General features: G+C 44.6%; 1 protein-coding gene across 7 annotated transcripts in view; it reads left to right on the forward strand.

Annotated features, from left to right (window-relative positions):
- The window catches only part of WT1 (WT1 transcription factor), a 109,731-nt gene that overhangs the window by 68,694 nt on the left and 19,817 nt on the right, over positions 1 to 21,220 (forward strand). For 6 of the 7 annotated variants that reach the window (XM_073604487.1, XM_073604486.1, XM_073604485.1 and 3 more), the window contains 2 exons: positions 1,804 to 1,881; positions 19,197 to 19,299. In XM_073604487.1, the coding sequence (XP_073460588.1) occupies positions 1,804 to 1,881; positions 19,197 to 19,299 (181 nt within the window). Of the gene's footprint in view, positions 1 to 1,803; positions 1,882 to 8,890; positions 8,919 to 13,709; positions 13,730 to 19,196; positions 19,300 to 21,220 lie in introns of all 7 variants that reach the window. The other variant, XM_073604484.1, reaches the window with a different exon arrangement.

Below are 21,220 nucleotides of genomic sequence, written 5' to 3' on the forward strand. Positions count from 1 at the left end.
TGTTGAATGTAGCTGGATCTTACTGCAATTATATGCAGATGACTGAAGCGTTGTGCAATCATATGTGCAATCCTGTGACTCCTACTACATGCTGCTAAAGTTTTCTTGTGTATAATCCCAACAGACACATACTGTACCAAGTTACAATCTTCATTTAAAGCATATCTAAACTCCAACAGTGAACTTCTTCTATGTGGTGTCTTTTGTTCTGGTAAACATATTGTTAAAAGTGTTTTTTTGTTAGATCGGTTTAATAAACTAAAAAAAAAACCCTTGATCTTGCCAGGAATTTTGTAAGCTCATAACTTTCTATGCTGACTGTTTTTGATTACATTGTTCTCTGAGAATTACTGAACCATGCATGTTATAGAAAACAGAAGAGGGGTGGGGTTTAATTCCTACCTTGTGTCTTTTGTCCTGATATAGTAAGGTGAGTGAGTGTTGTCAGCCTAGAAAACAAATGTAGTCACCACATTTAACCTCTGGCCATGGCCTTCAAGCGAATCTTTAGGTAGATCTTAAGGCTGGACAATGTTTGACCATGTGATCACTGTGATTGCATACCTCCCAACATTTTGAGATGGGAATGAGGAACACCTACTAGCATATGTATGTAGGCATAGGACACGCCCCCTGCCACACCCCCTTAAAGAAGAATTAGTCCTCATGCACACGGACGTTTTTACAGCTGCTTTTTTGAGCTTTTTTTGCAGCTTAAAAAGGCCTGTCTATGTTAGTCTATGGCTTCATGCCCACCTAGGCGTTTTTGAGCTGCAAGTGGCATAGGCGTTTTTAAGCTGTAAAAAAACCCAGGACCAGTGGGTTCTGAAAGACGTTTTTCAGCTGTAAAAATGCTCTAATGCTGAAAAACGCTCAAAAACGCTCAAAAACGTCCTTCATCAACGTTTTTTAGCGTTTTTGATCCATTGAAAAAAAAGAAAAAAAAAATTTGAAAAAAAAAAACGCTCAAAAACGCTAACGCGGAAAAACGCTCAAAAACGCTAAAAAACGCTATTGCAAAAACGCTGAAAAAAGCTGAAAAAAGTTAAAAAAAATCACTGCAAAGATACTGGCGTTTTCATAACGTTTTTTTAACAGCCTGTGTGCATGAGGGCTAAACAAAAAAAAGGTTAATTAAATCCACAAGGGTTTTTTTTTTAACCACTACTATTCCTTTATAATGGCTTTTAAAATTTGCAAATGCAGCAATTTAGAATTTGGATGAAAAGTTTAGCTCTGGGAAACACTTTTTTGAAAGTTAAAAAGTGCATTTTATATACAACTATATAGATCAGACCAAAATGAGGGACAAATGAGGAGGAAAGAGGGACAGAGGGACATTGCTTGAAATCAGGGACAGTCCCTCGAAATCAGGGACAGTTAGGAGCTATGTGATTGGCCACCACATGATTGGGAGTCCACCCCACCTCGGGGGCGGGGGGCACACAATGAGCCTTGGGGGGGGCCTGTATTTGAGCTGAAGTGGATAGAGCATAACCTTGTCTGGAGTATAGTCAGTGTACAGTAAGTCACTTTTTTCACAAGAAGCCATTTGTTCCATTGGTTTAGTGATCAATAATCCAATTGATTAATCACTAATGATTTTAGCAGCTCAACTAAGCTACTAAAAATCTCCTGTATAACTCAAACTAATGAGGTGACTGCCAGCAACTGGTAACATCTCTCAGTAGCAAGATTTAAATTGCCTTGTGTAGATTATCCCTTACCCCTAGAAATGATAGATAAGGTTGGATGGGACCAGATTGCTGAGTTTCATTTATCGCATCTGTTCTTTTACTACAGTGATAATCTGTACCAGATGACCTCCCAGCTAGAATGCATGACATGGAACCAGATGAATTTGAGTTCTTCACTGAAAGGGTAGGAATTCTCCTATAAGTTTACATGTCCATTGTGTATATAAGAACTGCACTGTTGTATCTTCATAATTCTGCTTCTATACACTGCATTATTTGTGTGTAATGAGTACTGTGACTGGCAGAAAAACACATTATGCTTGCTTGCAATGTATGGTGTAATCAGCACCAATAAAATCAAATTCAAGAAATGAGAATACATAAAAGGATGAAATGTCATTGGCTGCTGTGGTTTAGTGCTATTTTAACGTAGTCATTTTACTTTATTAAAGGGAATTTGAAGCTTTTTTTTTCATGAGATAAGGCTTTATTTTTTTTTTTATATTGTGTGTGTGTGTAAATTAGTGATGCACCGAATTTTCGGCCGCCGAAACATATCGGCCGAAAATGGCCTTTTCGGCAAAATGGCGAAAAGGAAATCTCGCCGAAAATGGGGACGGAGCCTGAGCGGGGCCCCGTCCATGGTGCTGCCCATTACGGGAGTGTCCTTCTGGCGCGGCGCGCCGCAATCCTCTCCTCTCTTCTCCTCCTCCCCTCCCTCCCTCCTCACCGCGATCTCCGTTGTGTCACGGATCTTAACACAGACCGTAGTAACAATGTCCCGCCTGACAGACGGCACACTGATCCAATGGGGGGACATTGAATCAGTGTGACGTGATTACAGGAGGCGGAACATCGTTACTGCGACCCGGGCAATTCAAAAGCAGCTCCGTGACACACGGAGATCGACGCTCTGATTCGGGAACTGGCAAGCTGCATGACGGGCACTGGCAGGCAGCAGAACGGGCAATGGCAAGCTGCATGATGGGCACAGGTGAGGCTGCAGCTCATAGGCACAGGCAGGCTGCATCTTATGGGCACATGTGGGCTGCATCTGAGGGGAAAACGTGGGCTGCATGACGGGCACTGGTGAGGCTACATTGATCTCTTGTAAAATGTCCGCAGTCTCTGACCATCTCCTCTACCATGTCCGCAGTCTCTGACCATCTCCTCTACCATGTCCGCAGTCTCTGACCATCTCATGTAATGTGTCTGCAGTCTCTGACAATCTACTGTATCATGTCTGCAGTCTCTGACCATCTCCTGTACCATGTCCCCAGTCTCTGACCATCTCCTGTAATGTGTTTGCAGTCACTGACAATCTCCTGTACCATGTCCCTAGTCTCTGACAATCTCCTGTACCATGTCCCTAGTCTCTGACCATCTCCTGTAGCATGTCCCCAGTCTCTGACCATCTCCTGTACCATGTCCCCAGTCTCTGACCATCTCCTGTACCATGTCCCCAGTCTCTGACCATCTCCTGTACCATGTCCCCAGTCTCTGACCATCTCCTGTACCACATCCCCAGTCTCTGACCATCTCCTGTACCATGTCCCCAGTCTCTGACCATCTCCTGTACCATGTCCCTAGTCTCTGACAATCTCCTGTACCATGTCCCCAGTCTCTGACCATCTCCTGTACCATGTCCCTAGTCTGTGACAATCTCCTGTACCATGTCCCTAGTCTCTGACAATCCCCTGTACTATGTCCCTAGTCTCTGACAATCTCCTGTACCATGTCCCCAGTCTCTGACCATCTCCTGTACCATGTCCCCAGTCTCTGACCATCTCCTGTACCATGTCCCCAGTCTCTGACCATCTCCTGTATAAAAATATTTTTAAAAACAGTCACTTTCGGTATCGGTGCTGTTTCGGTATCGGTTTCAGCACCAAAAAACCCATTTGGTGCATTCCTAGTTTAAATAATCACTATATTACCAAAAGTTACATACAGTGCCTTGAAAAAGTATTCATACCCCTTGAAATTTTCCACATTTTGTCATGTTACCACCAAAAATTTGAATGTATTTTATTGGGATTTTATGTGATAGACCAACACAAAGTGGCACATAATTGTGGAGTTGAAGGAAATTGATAAATGGTTTTCAAAATTGTTTACAAATAAATGTGGGAAAAGTGTGGCCTGCATTTGTATATGCATTTGCAACTAAAATCTAGTGGAACCAATTGACTTCAGAAGTCACCTAATTAGTAAATAGAGTCCACCTGTGTGTAATTTAATCTCAGTATAAATAAAGCTATTCTGTGAAGCCCTCAGAGGTTTGTTAGAGAACCTTAGTGAACAAACAGCATCATGAAGGCCAAGGAACACACCAGACAGGTCAGGGATAAAGTTGTGGAGAAGTTTAAATCATGGTCAGGTTGTAAAAAAATATCCCAAGCTTTGAACATCTCACAAAACACTGTTCAATCATCCAAAATGGAAAAAGTATGGCAAAACTGCAAATCTACCAATACATGGTTGTCCACCTAAACTGACAGGCCGGGCAAGGAGAGCATTAATCAGAGCAGCAGTCAAGAGGTCCATGGTAACTCTGGAGGAGCTGCAGAGATCCACAGCTCAGGTGGTAAAATCTGTCCACAGGACAACTATTGGTCGTGCACTCCACAAATCTGGCCTTTATGGAAGAGTAGCAAGAAGAAAGCCATTGTTGAAAGAAAGCCATAAAAAGTCCCTTTTGCAGTGTGCGAGAAGCCATGTGGGGGACAAAGCAAACATGTGGAAGAAAGTGATCTGGTCAGATGAAACCAAAATTGAACTTTTTGGCCTAAAAGCAAAACAATATGTGTGCTGGAAAACTAACACTGCACATCACCCTGAACACACCATCCCCACGTGAAACATGGTGGTGGCAGCATCATGTTGGGGGGATGCTTTTCTTCAGCAAGGACAGGGAAGCTGGTCAGAGTTGATGACAAGACGGATGGAGCCAAATACAGGGCAATCTTAGAAGAAAACCTGTTAGAGAATGCAAAAGACTTGAGACTGGGGTGGAGGTTCACCTTCCAGCAGGACAGCGACCCTAAACATACAGCCAGATCTACAATGGAATGATTTCGATCAAAGCATATTCATGTGTTAGAATGGCCCAGTCAAAGTCCAGACCTAAATCCAATTGAGAATCTGTGGCAGGACATGAAAATTGCTGTTCACTGACGCTCTCCATCCAATCTGTGCAAAGCTGGTAAAGGCATGCCCCAAAAGAACTGCATCTGTAATTGCAGTGAAAGGAGGTTCTACAAAGTATTGACTTACGAGGGCTGAATACAAATGCACGCCATAATTTTTACATATTTATTTGTAAAAAAGTTTGAAAACAGTTTATCATTTTCCTTCTACTTCATTATGTGCCAATTTGTGGTGGTCTATCGCATAAAATCCCAATAAAATACATTTATGTTTTTGTAACATGACAAAATGTGGAAAATTTCAAGGGGTTTGAATACTTTTTCAAGGGACTGTAGTTAGTCAGGTTGAAAAAAGACACAAGTGTCCATCTAGTTCAACCAAAAAAAAAAAACAAAAACAAAAAAAAACAACTATACAATCCCATATACACAATCCTATACCCACAGTTGATCCAGAGGAAGGCGAAAAACCCCAGCAAAGCATGATCCAAATTGCTACAGCAGGGGAAACAATTCCTTCCTGATCCCCCAAGAGGCAATCGGATTTTCCCTGGATCAACTTTACCTATAAATGTCAGTACCCAGTTAAATTATGTACACCTAGGAAAGAATCCAGGCCTTTTTTAAAGCAATCTACTGAGCTGGCCAGATCCACCTCTGGAGGGAATCTATTCTACATTTTCACAGCTCTTACTGTGAAGAAACCTTTCTGTATTGGGAAATTAAATCTCTTTTCCTCTAGACATAAAGAGTGCCCCCTTGTCCTCTGTGATGGGCAAAACTATTGAGACGCTTGCCTTTACATGCATATGAACTTTAATGGCATCCCAGTTTAAAGCCTCGTACACACGATCCAATTGTTGGCCAACCGAGCGTCTGATTTTTGTCCAAAGGGAGTGTGCCTGGATCTTGTCTTGCATTCTAACGGCACACAATTGTCGGCCAACAAACATGAACATAGTGACGTACTAGGAGGAATTTCAGCTCTTGAGCCCTTTGGGCCCCTTCTGCTAATTTCGTGTTTGGTGAGCATTGATTCCCAGCATGAGTGTTTGTACTTTCAACTTTTATGTGATGGACTTGTATACTGACGATACAAAAATCAGACAACAGACCGTTGTCCGCCGGAAAATTTACTAGCCTGCCATCCAACATTTGATGGCTGAAAGTTGGACAACAATTGTCAGATGGAGCATACTAACGGTCAGATTTTAGGACAACAGTCTGTCAACAGACAATCCCCTGTCAACAATCGGATTGTGTGTACGAGGCTTTAGTCTGTAGGGTTCAATATTGCGTTGGCCCACCCTTTGCAGCTATAACATCTTCAACTCTTCTGGAAAGGCTGTCCACAAGGTTTAGAAGTGTGTCTATGGGAATGTTTGACCATTCTTCCAGAAGTGCGTTTGTGAGGTCAGGCACAGATGTTGGATGAAAAAGCCTGGCTCACAGTCTACGCTCTAATTCATCCCAAAGGTGTTCTATCGGGTTGAGGTCAGGACTCTGTGCAGACCAGTCAAGTTCCTCCACCCCAAACTCACTCATTCATGTCTTTGTGGACCTTGCTTTGTGCACTGCTCCAAATCATTTGGTGGAGGGGGGATTATGGTGTGGGGTTGTTTTTCAGGGGCTGGGCTTGGCCTCTTAGTTCCAATAAAGGGAAATCTTAAGGCGTCAGCATACCAAGACATTTTGCACAATTTCATGCTCCCAACTTTGTGGGAACAGTTTGGGGATGGCCCCTTCCTGCTCCAACATGAATGCACACCAGTGCACAAAGCAAGGTTCATAAAGACATGGATGAGCGAGTTTGGGGTGGAGGAACTTGACTGGCCTGCACAGAATCCTGACCTCAACCCTATAGAACAGCTTTGGGATGAATTAGAGCAGAGACTGCGAGTCAGGCCTTCTCATCCAACATCAGTGCCTGACCTCAGAAATGCTCTTCTGGAAGTCTGACTCACACCTGTACGCTCTCAGCCCTCCTCACACCTGTACAGAGCTCTCCTGCATCCGCCCCTGCCTTCTCCCATATCCGCCAGACAGCCGGGCCCTTCTAGAGCCTCAGGGCCTCGGGCCCCTTACTAGTGTATGGGCTCTGTACCCCCCTGATGGCGGTCCTGCCCACCGGACTGCCTGTGCCCTCTAAGCCCGACTCCCTTGCCCCACTGCTACTTCTATTTGACTGGCTCTGAGGGGGCCCGTGTGAAGACGGCCCTGTCTATGGGCAGGCTAATTGTACCTAAGTTGATCCATCGAGCAACCTGGGTACAACCAAAATGTTGGATCTATAGCATGCAATTATTGGCAGCAGTTATAGCTGCTAGCAATAATCGTTGTGTTCTCCTGGCAGGGACGGCTCCCTGTGCCATTCTGCCTAGCTCCTTGGGAGGGACCTGTGGGGGCAGGAAACAAAATCACATAATTTATGGCCTTCCTTAGCTGCAGATATATGGGGATATACACATGCCACCACCATGATGATTTGTATTGCAGTGCTGTAAAAATTATTTCCTCCATTGTGTTTGGCAGTAAATGGGGGCATGCATGTGGTAAGTAAACAAGACCACTGGGCAACTGCCCTTCAACTGCGTGCATTAGAGCAGGATTTCTCAACTCCAGTCCTCAAGGCGCCCCAACAGGTCATGTTTTCAGGATTCCAATCAGATGAAACGGCTGTGGCAATTACTAAGGCAGTGAAACTGATCAAATCACCTGTTCAAAATAATGGCAAGCCTGAAAACATGACCTGTTGGGGCGCCTTGAGGAGTGGAGTTGAGAAACACTACAGTAGAGTAAAGTGATGCAGGCTTTTAGGTGTTAAAACAGGTACTGAGGAGCTGACATATCATTTTCTCACTGCCTATCAGACACCCTCTGAAAAGTGATCCACTATGGATCCCTCTTCAGAGGGCTAAAACAAGTGTAAATTAGTGTGATTTATGCAAAACTGTCTAAGTTGGCTATCATGGTTTGCAGGTGTTGCAAATACACAAAAAGTTGCATATATTTTCCAAATGAGAAGTGTCTGATTTGCAATAGATTTTCTCACTAATGTACTCTGTATTAAGGCAGAACTCCAGGTTATGAAAAAAAGAAATACTTGTCCAGCATGTATTTAAAAAAACAACAACTTTTGCTGCAAGTTGTTGCAAGCTGACTTTATCCTCTGCCACTAGTTGGCGCTCCAGGTAGAATGAGGTGTAGTCTAGCACTGTTAAAACCATTTCCTGTAAGCCCAGGCTGTCATGGACACACCCCCTGGTGAAGACAAGATTAAAGAAATGTATCTAGTGAATACAATTGGGGAGGGTATTTAAGAAAGGTGGAGATGGGCTTATTTGTACAATAAAAATGTTACATAATTTAAAAAGGTTTATAAAACAGAAAAAAAATTAATTTACCCTAAATTATAAAAAATTTAAAGCTAAATTCAAAACATATAGATGATGATGGTGATGATGGTGACACTGGAGATGATGAAGGTCTACAATACTGCTTTAAAATGTGCCTATGCAACTGAAACATCATAGGTTTATCCATATACATACATTTAAAAACATTTTTAAAGTGAGCTGCAGAGCGGAAACCCATCAACCTTGACCAACATCTGAACTCTAAAAGATTAAAGATGGGACATAATCTTCAGGGAACAGCTAAAATACAAGACACAATAGAAATTGTACAGCTCATGTCTTGCAGTTCTAAAACTTCACAGGCTGTTAAAAAAATGACCTGAATGTTCTTCAAGGATAAAGGAAGAAAAACTATATAGATGATCTATGGCCACACGAGCAAAGATGAAAAGTTCCTTTCCCTTTTTAGACCAAAGTTGCCGAATCTGTGGAAAATCAGCCCTAGACATAGCCTCATCTCCAAGATGTAAAGCCAAAATATTTATCTGCCTTTGTTTGGCTCGGATGTTACAATGCAGTTAGGTATGTCTAGCATGAAGGGCCATAAACATAAGTCTGAAATATTTGTGAACTATATGGCCGTCTATAAAGTTTTTTTAACTTTTTGCTGTTTAGTAACTTACACAAGTCTGGCCACACGATCCTTTTCATCTCATGTGCAAAAAATGATGCACAATGTAAATTCAAGAGACAAAGAAATAGTAGGCTGATTTCACAAAGCTGTAATACAAAAATATGGGTCTTTATTTTATCCGTGTGACTGTATTTCTAATTTTTTAAAAATGATTCCTTTATCAATGTGCTAGCTTTATGAATTTTACTTTCTGTTTTTAAAAGAAAAATATGCTCTTGGAGGTGTGGCCATTGTGGGGATGTTCTGTACACCTAGTAGACATGTCCACGACTGATAGGCTTTTGGTCTTGAGTGTTCGGCCTGTTCCACCCGAACATCAGAAAGGATGCTAAATTTGCCTTTCTGCACTGCCCTATCCTGGGCTTATTTGCTTATCAGCAAAAATTGTCATCCTATTTGTTTATATCAGCTAAGAGAATGATTGCCCAAGCTTGGAAGAAAAGAAAGAAAGAAACCCACAGTCCCAGGGAGTGAGAGATGGTATGACGGCTATGATGCTCAATCAACACATGTCCAGTATCCTTATGCCCCATACACACGGTCGGACATTGATCGGACATTCCGACAACCAAATCCATGGATTTTTTTCAACAGATGTTGGCTCAAACTTGTCTTGCATATACACGGTCACACAAAGTTGTCAGAAAATCCGATCCTTCTGAACGCGGTGATGTAAAACACGTACGTCGGGACTATAAACGGGGCAGTAGCCAATAGCTTTCGTCTCTTAATTTATTCTGAGCATGCGTGGCACTTTGTGCGTCAGATTTGTGTACACACGATCAGAATTTCCGACAACGGATTTTGTTGTCGGAAAATTTTATAGCCTGCTCTCAAACTTTGTGTGTCGGAAATTCCGATGGAAAATGTGTGATGGAGCCCACACATGGTCGGAATTTCCGACAACAAGGTCCTATCACACATTTTCCGTCGGAAAATCCGACCATGTGTACGGGGCATTAGGCTTCATGTACACCCTGCCTACATTTATCGCGGCCGTGGGAATACGCAAAACATCGGCGGTCAAAACATTCCTATCCTGAACGCGATTCAGGAGAGGGAGGTTGAGGGAGGTTGAACCTCACCTAACTGCAGCAGCTTCTAAACTCTGCTAAAAGCTTATGTGTACATTGACAGGCCTTTATAGAATTGAGTTTAGGAGCTTTGGCAAAAAAAATTCCAAAAGCTCCTAAACTAGGAGCTGCTAGTTTACATGAAGCCTTACTGACTGTCACACAAAGTTCTTGAAAACTTGGGAACCATGGTGGGCATATGCCTTCCCTGCTCTCCCACTAAATAGTGTGGGTCAGCTTTGACTGGCATCCCCAATGATCCCTAGTCCCTGTCCGTTCCTTCCCCCCTCTTCTTGTTTCCCCCTGTCTATCTTGTTCTCTTTCTCTTATTATTTCCTTCTTGACAGGTCCCTATGCCCCTTTTTGAATTCTCGGTGAGTCCAGGCTGGAACTCCACATATTCTGACATGCAATGCTGGCTCCGAGGACCTCCTCACAATCCTTTTTCTATGGCGTATTTATGTATGTTAAGGTTGCCTGTGGAGGATGTTTCTCCTCTTTTGTTCATAATTTGCAAGTCTCTCTTTACCCATGTCGTAGTCCTAGCCCCTGGGTGGGCGGACCAGGTGCTCCTCTTTGTTATTTTGTTTTACTGGTATATTAAAATAAAAATTATTGAACAAGAAAAAAAAATTCTCTGCATGTATAAAGTGTAATTACCTAAAGGTGCCTGCACATTGCTAAACTACTTTCCAAAATTTTGGGCTGTTCTAAAATGAAAAGCCTTGGCATTTCCTGGTAGTGACAAAGCTTGCCTACCACTTCCTGCTAGCCAGAGAGACAGCTCCGTCATAGTATTGGGCCAAGTGGTGGACATAGTTACCAAAAAGGACCCTATGCAAGACTCATTTTTGAACCTGTTACTCAGGTCTGATCACATGATTGGCTCTCCTGTGCCAGCTAGCAGTGGCATCAGGGAAGAGGAGGGAGCGCTGACAACAGATGGCCCATAGTAAGCATATGGGTGACGTCACCGCTCAGGCATTCCAGCCGCTGTCAGAACGCTCTCTCATCTCCCCTGTAGCCAACAGTTGCTGACACAATGGATATCATGTGATCGGACTGGAGTGACCTGAGAATAGGTAAGTACTGTATATGCATCTTTCTTCCACAGGTAAGTTAGTTTAGGTGTTAGTAGTAGGGGAGGGAGCAATTTAAGATTAGTTAGATCTATCCCGTAACTTAACAAATCAGATTTTGTTGCACTGTAGTCAATGGATCGGTACAGTGCCTATTTTATTTTACCTCAAAGTGTATTTATTCATTTTGGATTAAGCTGGGGGAAAGGTTAAACATCTCATCTGTGCCTCTTTGGGGCAATCACCCATTCACTTCCTGTCCTGTGTGGACACAACATAGAGGGAGAGGACATATCTCCAAAATGAGGAGAATGTCTTCTTAGACAGGTATCACCAAAGCAAGTGTCTCCTTTGGATGGTTTCCCCTCTATTCTAATTCTGGTGACAACTCAAAATTTTGAACTTTCCTACACTTTCAGACCAAGTGACAGTGGATTGATTCTCTCTAATTGGGGCACAGAGAGTGCTAAAAACATAAGCTAAAATATTGACACAATCTAGCAACTGCATGTTAATTGAAGCAGACCTTGCAATAAACTGCAAGGTCTGCTCAAATTGTCTCAGCTTCAGGCCTATTAATGGTAAAGAGACAGTGACTACAAATAACGCCCTCCTTTCCAGTCATTTCTACTTACCCAGCCACACACCCCCACCACCTCACCGCTGCAGCATCCCTGGCTATGTAAGCTCTGGCATTAACTGCTGTCGGAGCAGAGACAGAGGGGTGATATCATGGCACCCGGTGATCGCCTGGTGATTGGCTGCTTAGGCCCCGGCCACTGGTGATCACACATGCGCCTCTATACCCTACTTTATTAGTCAGGGCTTTGGCAGTGTGGAGGGGTAGTAAAGGAGCAAGGTTGGGTAAGTATACATGCCAGGGGGAGGGGGGGGGGATTGGCAAAAACAGGTCTAAGTTACAGTGTTTTTTAAAAGATCATCTGTAGAGTGATTTCTATCTAGAAAATGTGTGAGGTGTTGGTAATGTTAGGGTATATTAACATTTTCCACTAATTTATTAATTTGCTCACAACTAACTACTGTTACTTGTAAACATAGAAGCTCAGCTTCTCCCGTTGCCTCCCACAGAACCTTCCTGCCCCTGCATTCAGGGCTGGAACAAGGGGGGGACAGCTACCGGGGCATGCTGTTTTCATGGACGGGAGGTGGGGCAATGCATGCTGAGTTACCACTTGGTGCCCGGATGCTGACACCCTTCTGATGATCCCACTGCTGATGCTAGCCAATAGGGAGAGGCAGGGTCAAAAGTGAGTGTGCTCTCAGTGCTCTGTGTTTATCATATGCAAAGGTGAGGGCTGTGGGAATGCAGAGGTCAGAGCCCAAGAGGTAAAGGAGGGTTGGGGTAGGCGAGGAATAATTATAACTCACACGGAGGCACCATCCCTAGTAGAAACAAAACTGGAAAGATATGGAGTGGGACTTTGCATGTGCCTCAGTGGAGTATAAATAATAATTTATAACACAATGTTTTCTTAAAAGAGATATACAAATACTTTATTTACCATCCTTGGATGGGAATAATCAAAACATTACAATCTGAATAAAGATACAATTTACTGTTAAGTTGACCTAGGTTGTGCGAGTCCTGGGAATATCGGAAGTATGGCCTACGTGTTTCGCGGGAACCTCGCCTCGTTGGGGCCTTTTAGAACAGCACAAACAGCAAATACATATTAAAGATGTCCTAAAGATACAAAGTTTCAAAATTAGCTATATCATAAAAATATTGGGTAAAATATTCAAGGTACATGCGTAAAAAAGAAAAAAAACCTAAGCGAAACATGTAGGCCATACTTCTGATATTCCCAGGACTCGCACAACCTGGGTCAACTTAACAGTAAATTGTATCTTTATTCAGATTGTAATTTTTTAATTATTCCCATCCAAGGATGGTAAATAAAGTATTTATATATCTCTTTTGAAAAAGCATTGTGTTATAAATTATTATTTATACTCCACTGAGGCACATGCAAAGTCCCACCTCATGTCTTTCCAATTTCAGAGCTGAAGAGGGTTGCAGAACTGAGGTGCTGTAGAAAAAGGCTTTTAAGCTTAGCTTTTGAGGGAAGGTTGCAGAGATAAACTGTATAATAGGGATGCAGAAGTGAACTGCGGTGAGGGAGTGCAGAAATGAGCTGTGGATGGAAGGGGGGGGGGAGGGGGTGCAGAGGGGAGTTGCAGATGGGTGGGGGGTGCAGAGGTGAGCTGTGGACAGGAATGCAAAGGTGAGTTGTAGACAGGGGGTGCAGAGGTGAGCTGCGGACAGGGGGTGCAGAGGTGAGCTGCAGACAGGGGGTGCAGAGGTGAGTTGCAGACACCTGATTCAGAGGTGAGTTGTCAGTTTTGGACAGGGGTGCAGAGGCGAGCTGTGACCAGGGAGTGCAGAGGTGAGCTGTAGATGGGGGGTGCAGAGGTAAGTTGTGGACAGTGGGTACAAAGGTGAGTTGTGATGAGGGGTGTATAGGTGAGTTGCAAACGGGAGATGAAAAGATGCGTTGCGGACAAGGGTGAAGAACTGAGTTGCAGATGGAGGGGCAGAGGTGAGCTGCAGACAGCTGTGGACAGGGGTGCAGAGGTGAGTTGTGGATGGGGTTGCAGAGGTGAGCTGCGGACAGTTGTGGACAGGGATGCAGAGGTGAGTTGTGGACCGAGTTGCAGAGGTGAGCTCCGGACAGTTGTGGACAGGGGTTTTCTTCCTGGATATTCAACAGACCAAAAGAGAGCAAATAAGAGATGTTCATTATAGGCCATATATACCCTTTACGTCTAACAATAACATATTCTTTTCCTACTACGGTGTCTGTCCTTTTTCCGGGGTTGTCACAAAGTCTTATATGGTTGTCAAGAAATCCTAAAATAATTGTCTGCCTAATCTTAGTTTCGGATAGTTGGCAGCCTTTTGAATCACCACATACTTATTTCTCTTTGGGACACCAGCTGCACAATATTGACATCCAAATTCCCAGCTCCACCCTTCTTCCAGTGGTGCCATCACAGAGACTAATATTCTACATGATAGATTTCTTCATATATTTTTAATTATGGATGATGCAGGAGGAGAAGTGAGACTTCCCCCAGCTGCAGCAGAGTAAGACCCCCTAGGGTCGAGAATTCCAATCTTGGCGCTGAAGTGCAAGAGAGACACAGGAAATCTATGAGCGAGTCATCAGCATCCACCATAACTAAAATTCCATGTTCAGGTTGACCAAGCCAAAACTCTGAATATTCTTTAGGGCAGGGGTCTCCAAACTTTTTACTTCGAGGGCCACATTTTATATTTTACGTCTGGAAAACCCATTTATAAATAAATCCACAGCAGAATGAGATGTGCTGGAAGTGAAGATGGCCGAAAAGTTAGAGGGGTTTTTAAACTAGGCGATGGGGGGGGGGGTCTAGAGGTAGAGATGGTCAGCAATGAACATATTCCAGAGGGTAGTATTGGGGGCATTAGTTTTAGGTTGACTTAATCACATAAACCCGAGGTAAGTATTGTAACAAGTCCTATTTGCAATATCGGAACACCCAATAAGAGGGCAGTATGCGACCCGTCTAGACTACGTGGCATGTTCACCAATGACAAGATGGATGAACTAGAGATACTGTTGAACGAGGATGATTTAGATTTTGTGGGAATTTCAGAGACCTGGTTCAACAGCTCTCAAAATTGGCTGGCAACCATTCAAGGATATTCCCTTTATTGCAAGGATAGAGAGGGTACAAAAAGGGGGAGGGGTATGCCTATATATTAAGAATAATGTACAAGTGAATGTGAGAGATGACATCAATAAGAGAGCTAGGGAGGAGGTGGAATCCTTATGGGTAGAGCTTCAAAGGGGTGAAGCTAAGGGGAAAATAATACTGGGAATATGCTATAGGCCTCCTAACCTGAGAGAGGAGGGGGAGACGGACCTCCTATCACAATTTGGATTGGGAAGTGTTATCATAATGGGCTATTTAATTTATCCAGACATAGACTGGGTGGAGGGAACCACGCATTCGTCTAAGGCCCACCAGTTCCTAAATGTCTTGCAAGACAATTTAATGGGTCAGATGGTAGACGCACCAACTAGAAACAAATCGTTACTAGATCTACTGATTACCAACAATACAGACCTAATAACGGATGTGATAATACGTGGCAATTTAGGAAACAGCGATCACAGGTCAATTGGCTTCAGTATAAATCACACAAATAAGAAACATAAGGGGAACACAAAGACACTGAATTTCAAAAGAGCCAACTTCCCTAAACTACAACCCTTGCTAGAAGATATAAATTGGGATAAAACCTTATGAACAAAGAACAAGGAGGAGAGATGGGTTTGCTTTAAGAGCATAATAAATAAGTGCATTAGCCAGTGCATCCCATTGGGAAATACATTTAAAAGAGCGAACAAAAGTCCTGGATGGCTTAACTCCTATGTAAAAATGCATATAAAAGCAAAGGAGAAGGCCTTCAAAAATACAAGGCTGAGGGATCATCATCAGCATTCAGACTTTACAAAGAATGCAACAAGATATGTAAGGGTGCAATTAGGGAGGCTAAGATAGAACACGGAAGACACATAGCGGAGGAGAGCAAAAATAATCCCAAGAAATTCTTTAAGTATAAAAACAGTAAAAAAGGGAGGACAGACCATATTGGCCCATAAGGAATGAGGAAGGACATCTGGTTACAAGGGATGGGGAGATGGAGAAGGTATTGAATTTATTCTTCTCTTCAGTCTTCACAAGGGAATCGGGGGGCTGCAGTAACTAAAACTGCAGTGTTTGTCCTCATGACACATCACAGGAAGCACCATCATGGCTAACAGAGGACAGAATTAGAAATAGACTTGGGAAACTTAACATTAATAAATCCCCAGTACCAGATGGCTAGCACCCGAGGGTACTTAGGGAACTAAGTCAAGTAATTGCCAGACCATTGTTCCTAATTTTTACTGACAGTCTACTTACTGAAATGGTACCAGCTGATTGGAGAAAAGCCAATGTAGCACCAATATTTAAAAAAGGGCCAAAATACATCCCTGGGAATTACAGACCAGTTAGCCTAACATCAATAGTATGCAAGCTCTTGGAGGGGATCATAAGGAACTATATACAAGATTTTAGTGATGAAAAAGGTATCATTAGCAGTAATCAGCATGGATTCATGAAGAATCGTTCTTGCCAAACCAATCTATTAACCTTCTATGAGGAGGTGAGCTGCCGTCTAGATAAAGGAAGGCCCATAGATGTGGTGTATCTGGATTTTGCAAAAGCATTTGACACAGTTCCCCATAAGTGTGTTTACTGTACAAAGTAAGGTCCGTTGGCGTGGACCATAGTGTGAGTACATGGATTGAAAACTGACTGCAAGGGTGAGTTTAGAGGGTGGTGATAAATGGGGAGTACTCAGAATGGTCAGGGGTGGGAAGTGGGGTCCCCCAGGGTTCTGTGCTGGGAACAATCCCGTTTAATTTGTTCATAAATGACCTGGAGGATGGGGTAAGCAGTTCAATCTCTGTATTTGCAGACGACACTAAGCTAAGCAGGGCAATAACTTCTCCGCAGGAAGTGAAAACCTTGAAAGAAGATCTGAACAAATTAATGGGGTGGGCAACTACATGGCAAATGAGGTTTAATGTAGAAAAATGTAAAATAATGCATTTGGGTGGCAAAAATATGAATGCAATCTACTCACTTGGGGGTGAACCTCTAGGGGAATCTAGGATGGAAAAGGACCTGGGGGTCCTATTAGATTAACTCCAGGGATAAAGTGATAATTCTCCCACTCTACAAGATTATGGTCCGGCCTCACCTGGAGTATGCTGTCCAGTTTTGGGCACCAGTCCTCAGGAAGGATGTACTGGAAAGCTAGTACAAAGAAGGGCAACAAAGCTAATAAAGGGTCTGGAGGATATTAGTTATGAAGCAAGGTTGCAAGCACTGAACTTATTCTCTCTGGAGAAGAGACGCTTGAGAGGGGATATGTTTTTAATTTACAAATACCATACTGGTGACCCCACAATAAGGATAAAACTTTTTCACGGAAAGGAGTTTAATAAGACACTTGGTCGCTCATTAAAATTAGAAGAAAAGAGGTTTAACCTTAAACTACGTAGAGGGTTCTTTACTGTAAGAGCGGCAAGGATGTGGAATTCCCTTCCACAGGCAGTGGTTTCAGCTGGGGGGCATTGATAGTTTCAAAAAACTATTAGATAAGCACCTGAATGACCGCAACATACAATGTAATACTGACTTATAATCACACACATAGGCTGGACTTGATGGACTTGTGTCTTTTTTCAACCTCACCTACTATGTAACTGTGTATATGTAAGAATAGGATATTGACCTACTGCTGACAGCGGGGCTGGATGGTGCTCGTGTAGCTTTTGCTGGCACCTAAATGCTGGAGCATCATGCAGCGATGTTAAACTTCCAGCGTGCATGAGGCTTTACGTCTTTGTCCCCATCATTCTCCCCATACATCTGTGTCCCCATCAGTCTCCCCATACAACTGTGTCCCCAACATTCTCCCCATACATCTGTGCCCCATCAATCTCCCCATAAATCTGTGTCCCCATTAGTCTCCCCATACATCCGTGTCCCCATCAGTCTCCCCATACATCTGTGTCCCCATCTGTCTCCCCATTCATATGTGTCCCCATCAGAGTCTCTCCATACAGTTGTGCCTCCATCACTCTTCAGGGTATCCCCACAAATTGGTGTCCTCATTAGAGCCCCCCACATTTTTGTGTCTCCATCACTCAGAGTCTCCCTGCACATTTGTGTCCCCATCACAGCCAACCCCCGCCTGCATATTTGTGTCCCCATCAGAGCCATGACCTTCCCCTCTGCATATTTGTGTCCCCATCAGAGCCATCACCTTCCCCTCTGCATATTTGTGTCCCCATCAGAGCCATCAGCCCCCTCCCCACCAAGTTTGTGTTTCCATCAGAGCCATAAGCCCCCCCCAGATGTTTGTGTTCCCATCAGAGCCATCAGCTCCCCATGTTTGTGTCCCCATCAAAGTCATAAGCCCCCCCACATTTGTGTCCCCACCAGAGCCTTCAGCCCCCCCACATGTTTGTGTCCCAATCAGCCCCCCCCACATGTTTGTGTCCCCATCAGCCCCCCCCCATGTTTGTGTCCCTATCAGAGCCATCAGCCCCCCAGATGTTTGTGTCCCCATCAGAGCCATCAGCCCCCCCCACATATTTGTGCCCCCATCAAAGCCATCAGCCCCCCCACATTTGTGTCCCCATCAGAGCCACCAGCCCCCCCACATGTTTGTGTCTCTATCAGGGCCATAAGCCCCCCCACATATTTGTGTCCCCATCAGAGCCATCAGCCCCCCCAACATGTTTATGTTTATATCAAAGCCATCAGCCCCCCCCCACATTTATGTCCCTATCAGGGCCCTCAGCCCCCCCCCACATATTTGTGTCCCCATGAAAGCCATCAGCCCCCCACATTCGTGTCCCCACCAGAGCCACCAGAGCCCCCCACATGTTTTGTTCCCTATCAGAGCCATCAACCCCCCCCAATTTTTGTGTTCCTATCAGAGCCATCAGCCACCCCCCACATATTTGTGTTGCTATCAGAGCCATTAGCCCCCCACATGTTTGTGTCCCCACTAGAGCCATCACACACCCTCCTCCCCATATGTGTGTGTCCCCACCAGAGCCATCAGCCCTCCCACAAGTTTACAAGTTGATTACACTGGCTGTGCAGACCTGCTGCACCTCCCGACTCTCGCACCGCTGGTTTTACACACTGATTACTGGTTAACAGCGAGGCAGGAGGCGGGAGCCGAGAGGGGGCAACAGGTCTGCACTAAAGCACCTCATTGGTTCCTAGGATGCCCGCGGTCCTAGCAGCCAACACAGTGAGGGATTGCGGGTCCTGCGCTGCATATTGCTGGGGGTGAATATGCAACACAGGTTCCACAACTAACAGGACTGAGGACTCCATCTGCGGGCCGGGAAAAATGGCCTGGCGGGCCACTTTGGAGACCCCTGCTTTAGGGCAATCAAAAATAACAAAAAATGAAAAGTCTTCATCAATGGTCTATATAGGACAGATGATATGTTAAATTTTTCTACATAAGGACTAATTTTGTTGGTGTGTTTCTGTTTACAGTCACGGGACGACCTATGAAAATGACAGTCACAGCACACCCATGTTGTACAGCTGCGGGGGTCAATACCGGATACACACTCATGGTGTGTTCAGAGGATTACAAGTAAGCTTAGTGCTTCTAACTGTTCTGAAAATATATAGGCAAGTTTTGGTGTCCCTTCACAGTTTGAAGGCTGACAATGCCCTGCAGTGGATGAAAAAACATGTACAATTTTTGCAACACATCTCACCACAACTTAGAGCATAGTGATTGTGGTGTGCTACAGCATACAGTAGGTGTGTTGCCAATCACTGTATTTATGTGTTGGGGATGCTGCGTTTTAACGTGTATTACCACAGCGTATAGATGTGAAGCCATGCTTAAGCTGCATGTAAACACAATATCTGTTTTTAAAGAGGAGTTCCACCCAAAAGTGGAACTTCCGCTCATTTGTCTCCTCTCCCCCTCCGGACGCACAATTGGCATCTTTCGGGGGGAGGGGGGACAGGATACCTGTCTTTGACAGGTATCCTGTTTCCACTTCTGGGGATCCAGGCCGTGGCCCGTGACATCACCGCGGGACTCCCAACTCCTCTCCCTGTCGCCAGGCCAGTAGGAGAGAGGAGTGGGGCTTCGCGCATGTGTAGTAGGGATTTCCAGCGTGAAGCCGTAAGGCTACACTGCCGGGTACCCTTACCCGCAATGGCAGCGGCAGCACCCAACAGCTGATGGAAACATCAGCTGCGGTGCCGACATCGCTGCACTCCAGGACAGGTAAGTGCCCTATTGTTAAAAGCCAGCAGCTGCAGTATGTGCTGCTGGCTTTTAATTTTTTTTTTTTTTTGGGCGGGACCGCTTTAAGTATGTTAGGCATCATGCCTTACTTTTACAGATTCCTTAGACAACTTTCCAGGGCTTTTTTTTCTTAGAGAATAGGTGCAGGAACTCACCCTCCCCAGCCAACTCTCCGCTCCCAACCCCGTCGTTCTGCGGGAAGAGAAGTAAAAGTAAAGCAGCGCCAAAGAGCACCAGAGAAGTAAAGCTTTCACCTCCTCTTAAAAGCTACTGTTCATGGTCTGTTGCGTGCGCTAGCTTTTTTCCAACACAGTATAGTCCTGACTCCCGTTCTGCCCTGCCTCGCCTCGCCCGCCCTGCACTCCTCGTCTTGCCCCGCCTGTCAGACGTGTGTAGCACGGAGTAAAGGAGGAGATTTAGAACACTGCACTCGGCTCTGAGCTACACAGGCGGGATGGGAGCCGGCTCTCGAAGCCTCCGAGAAACTTAAATAAGATGCAGTGGTCGCGGAGTGGGGACTTGGGGCACCCACTGACACATGTACTGCTATACACATGTCCTGCGTGCCAGACACAGAAGGTGGAGGAAGCGAGTAGTGCAAATACTTCTACTGCCTTCTGTGTTAAGCGACAGGATGGAAAGGACAGGGCTGTCAAAGGTCGCGGAACGCAGTTCCGCCACATTCCGGCAGAAAAAAATCCCTGCTCCTTTCACACTAAGCCACCCCGGGCCTCAGCGGTAAAGCGGCACTATTTTTAGCGCTGCTTTACCGTCGTTTTAGCGTCGCTATTCGGCCGCTAGCTGGGCGGTTTTAACCCCCCGCTAGCGGCCGAAAAGGGGTTAAATCTGCACGCAAAAGCTGCTGCCCCATTGTTTTCAATGGCTGGGAGCGGTGGAGGAGAGCGGTCATTCTGGGAAGCCGTCATGTGACATCCACCCAGAGCGAGAGCTGCACCGCCCAGCCGTCATTTGACGGTGGGCGGGCGGCAGGTGGTTAAATAAAATTCAGTTTTTTGGCATGATCAGTCATATTTTCAATATTAATGCCAAAATTTCACAATTTCTGCCAGGGCACATGTGAGGGTATCGCTGCGTGCATTAGAGCGAGAGCAACAATTCTAGCACTAGACCTCCTCTGTAACTCTAAACTGGTAACCTGTAAAAAACTTTAAAGCGTCGCCTATGGAGATTTTTAAGTACGGAAATTTGGCGCCATTCCATTTTAAAGCGTGCCATGTTGGGTATTTAT

The sequence above is a fragment of the Aquarana catesbeiana genome, linkage group LG11 (assembly GCF_042186555.1).
Source record: "Aquarana catesbeiana isolate 2022-GZ linkage group LG11, ASM4218655v1, whole genome shotgun sequence".
Classification (NCBI taxonomy): Eukaryota; Metazoa; Chordata; class Amphibia; order Anura; family Ranidae; genus Aquarana; species Aquarana catesbeiana.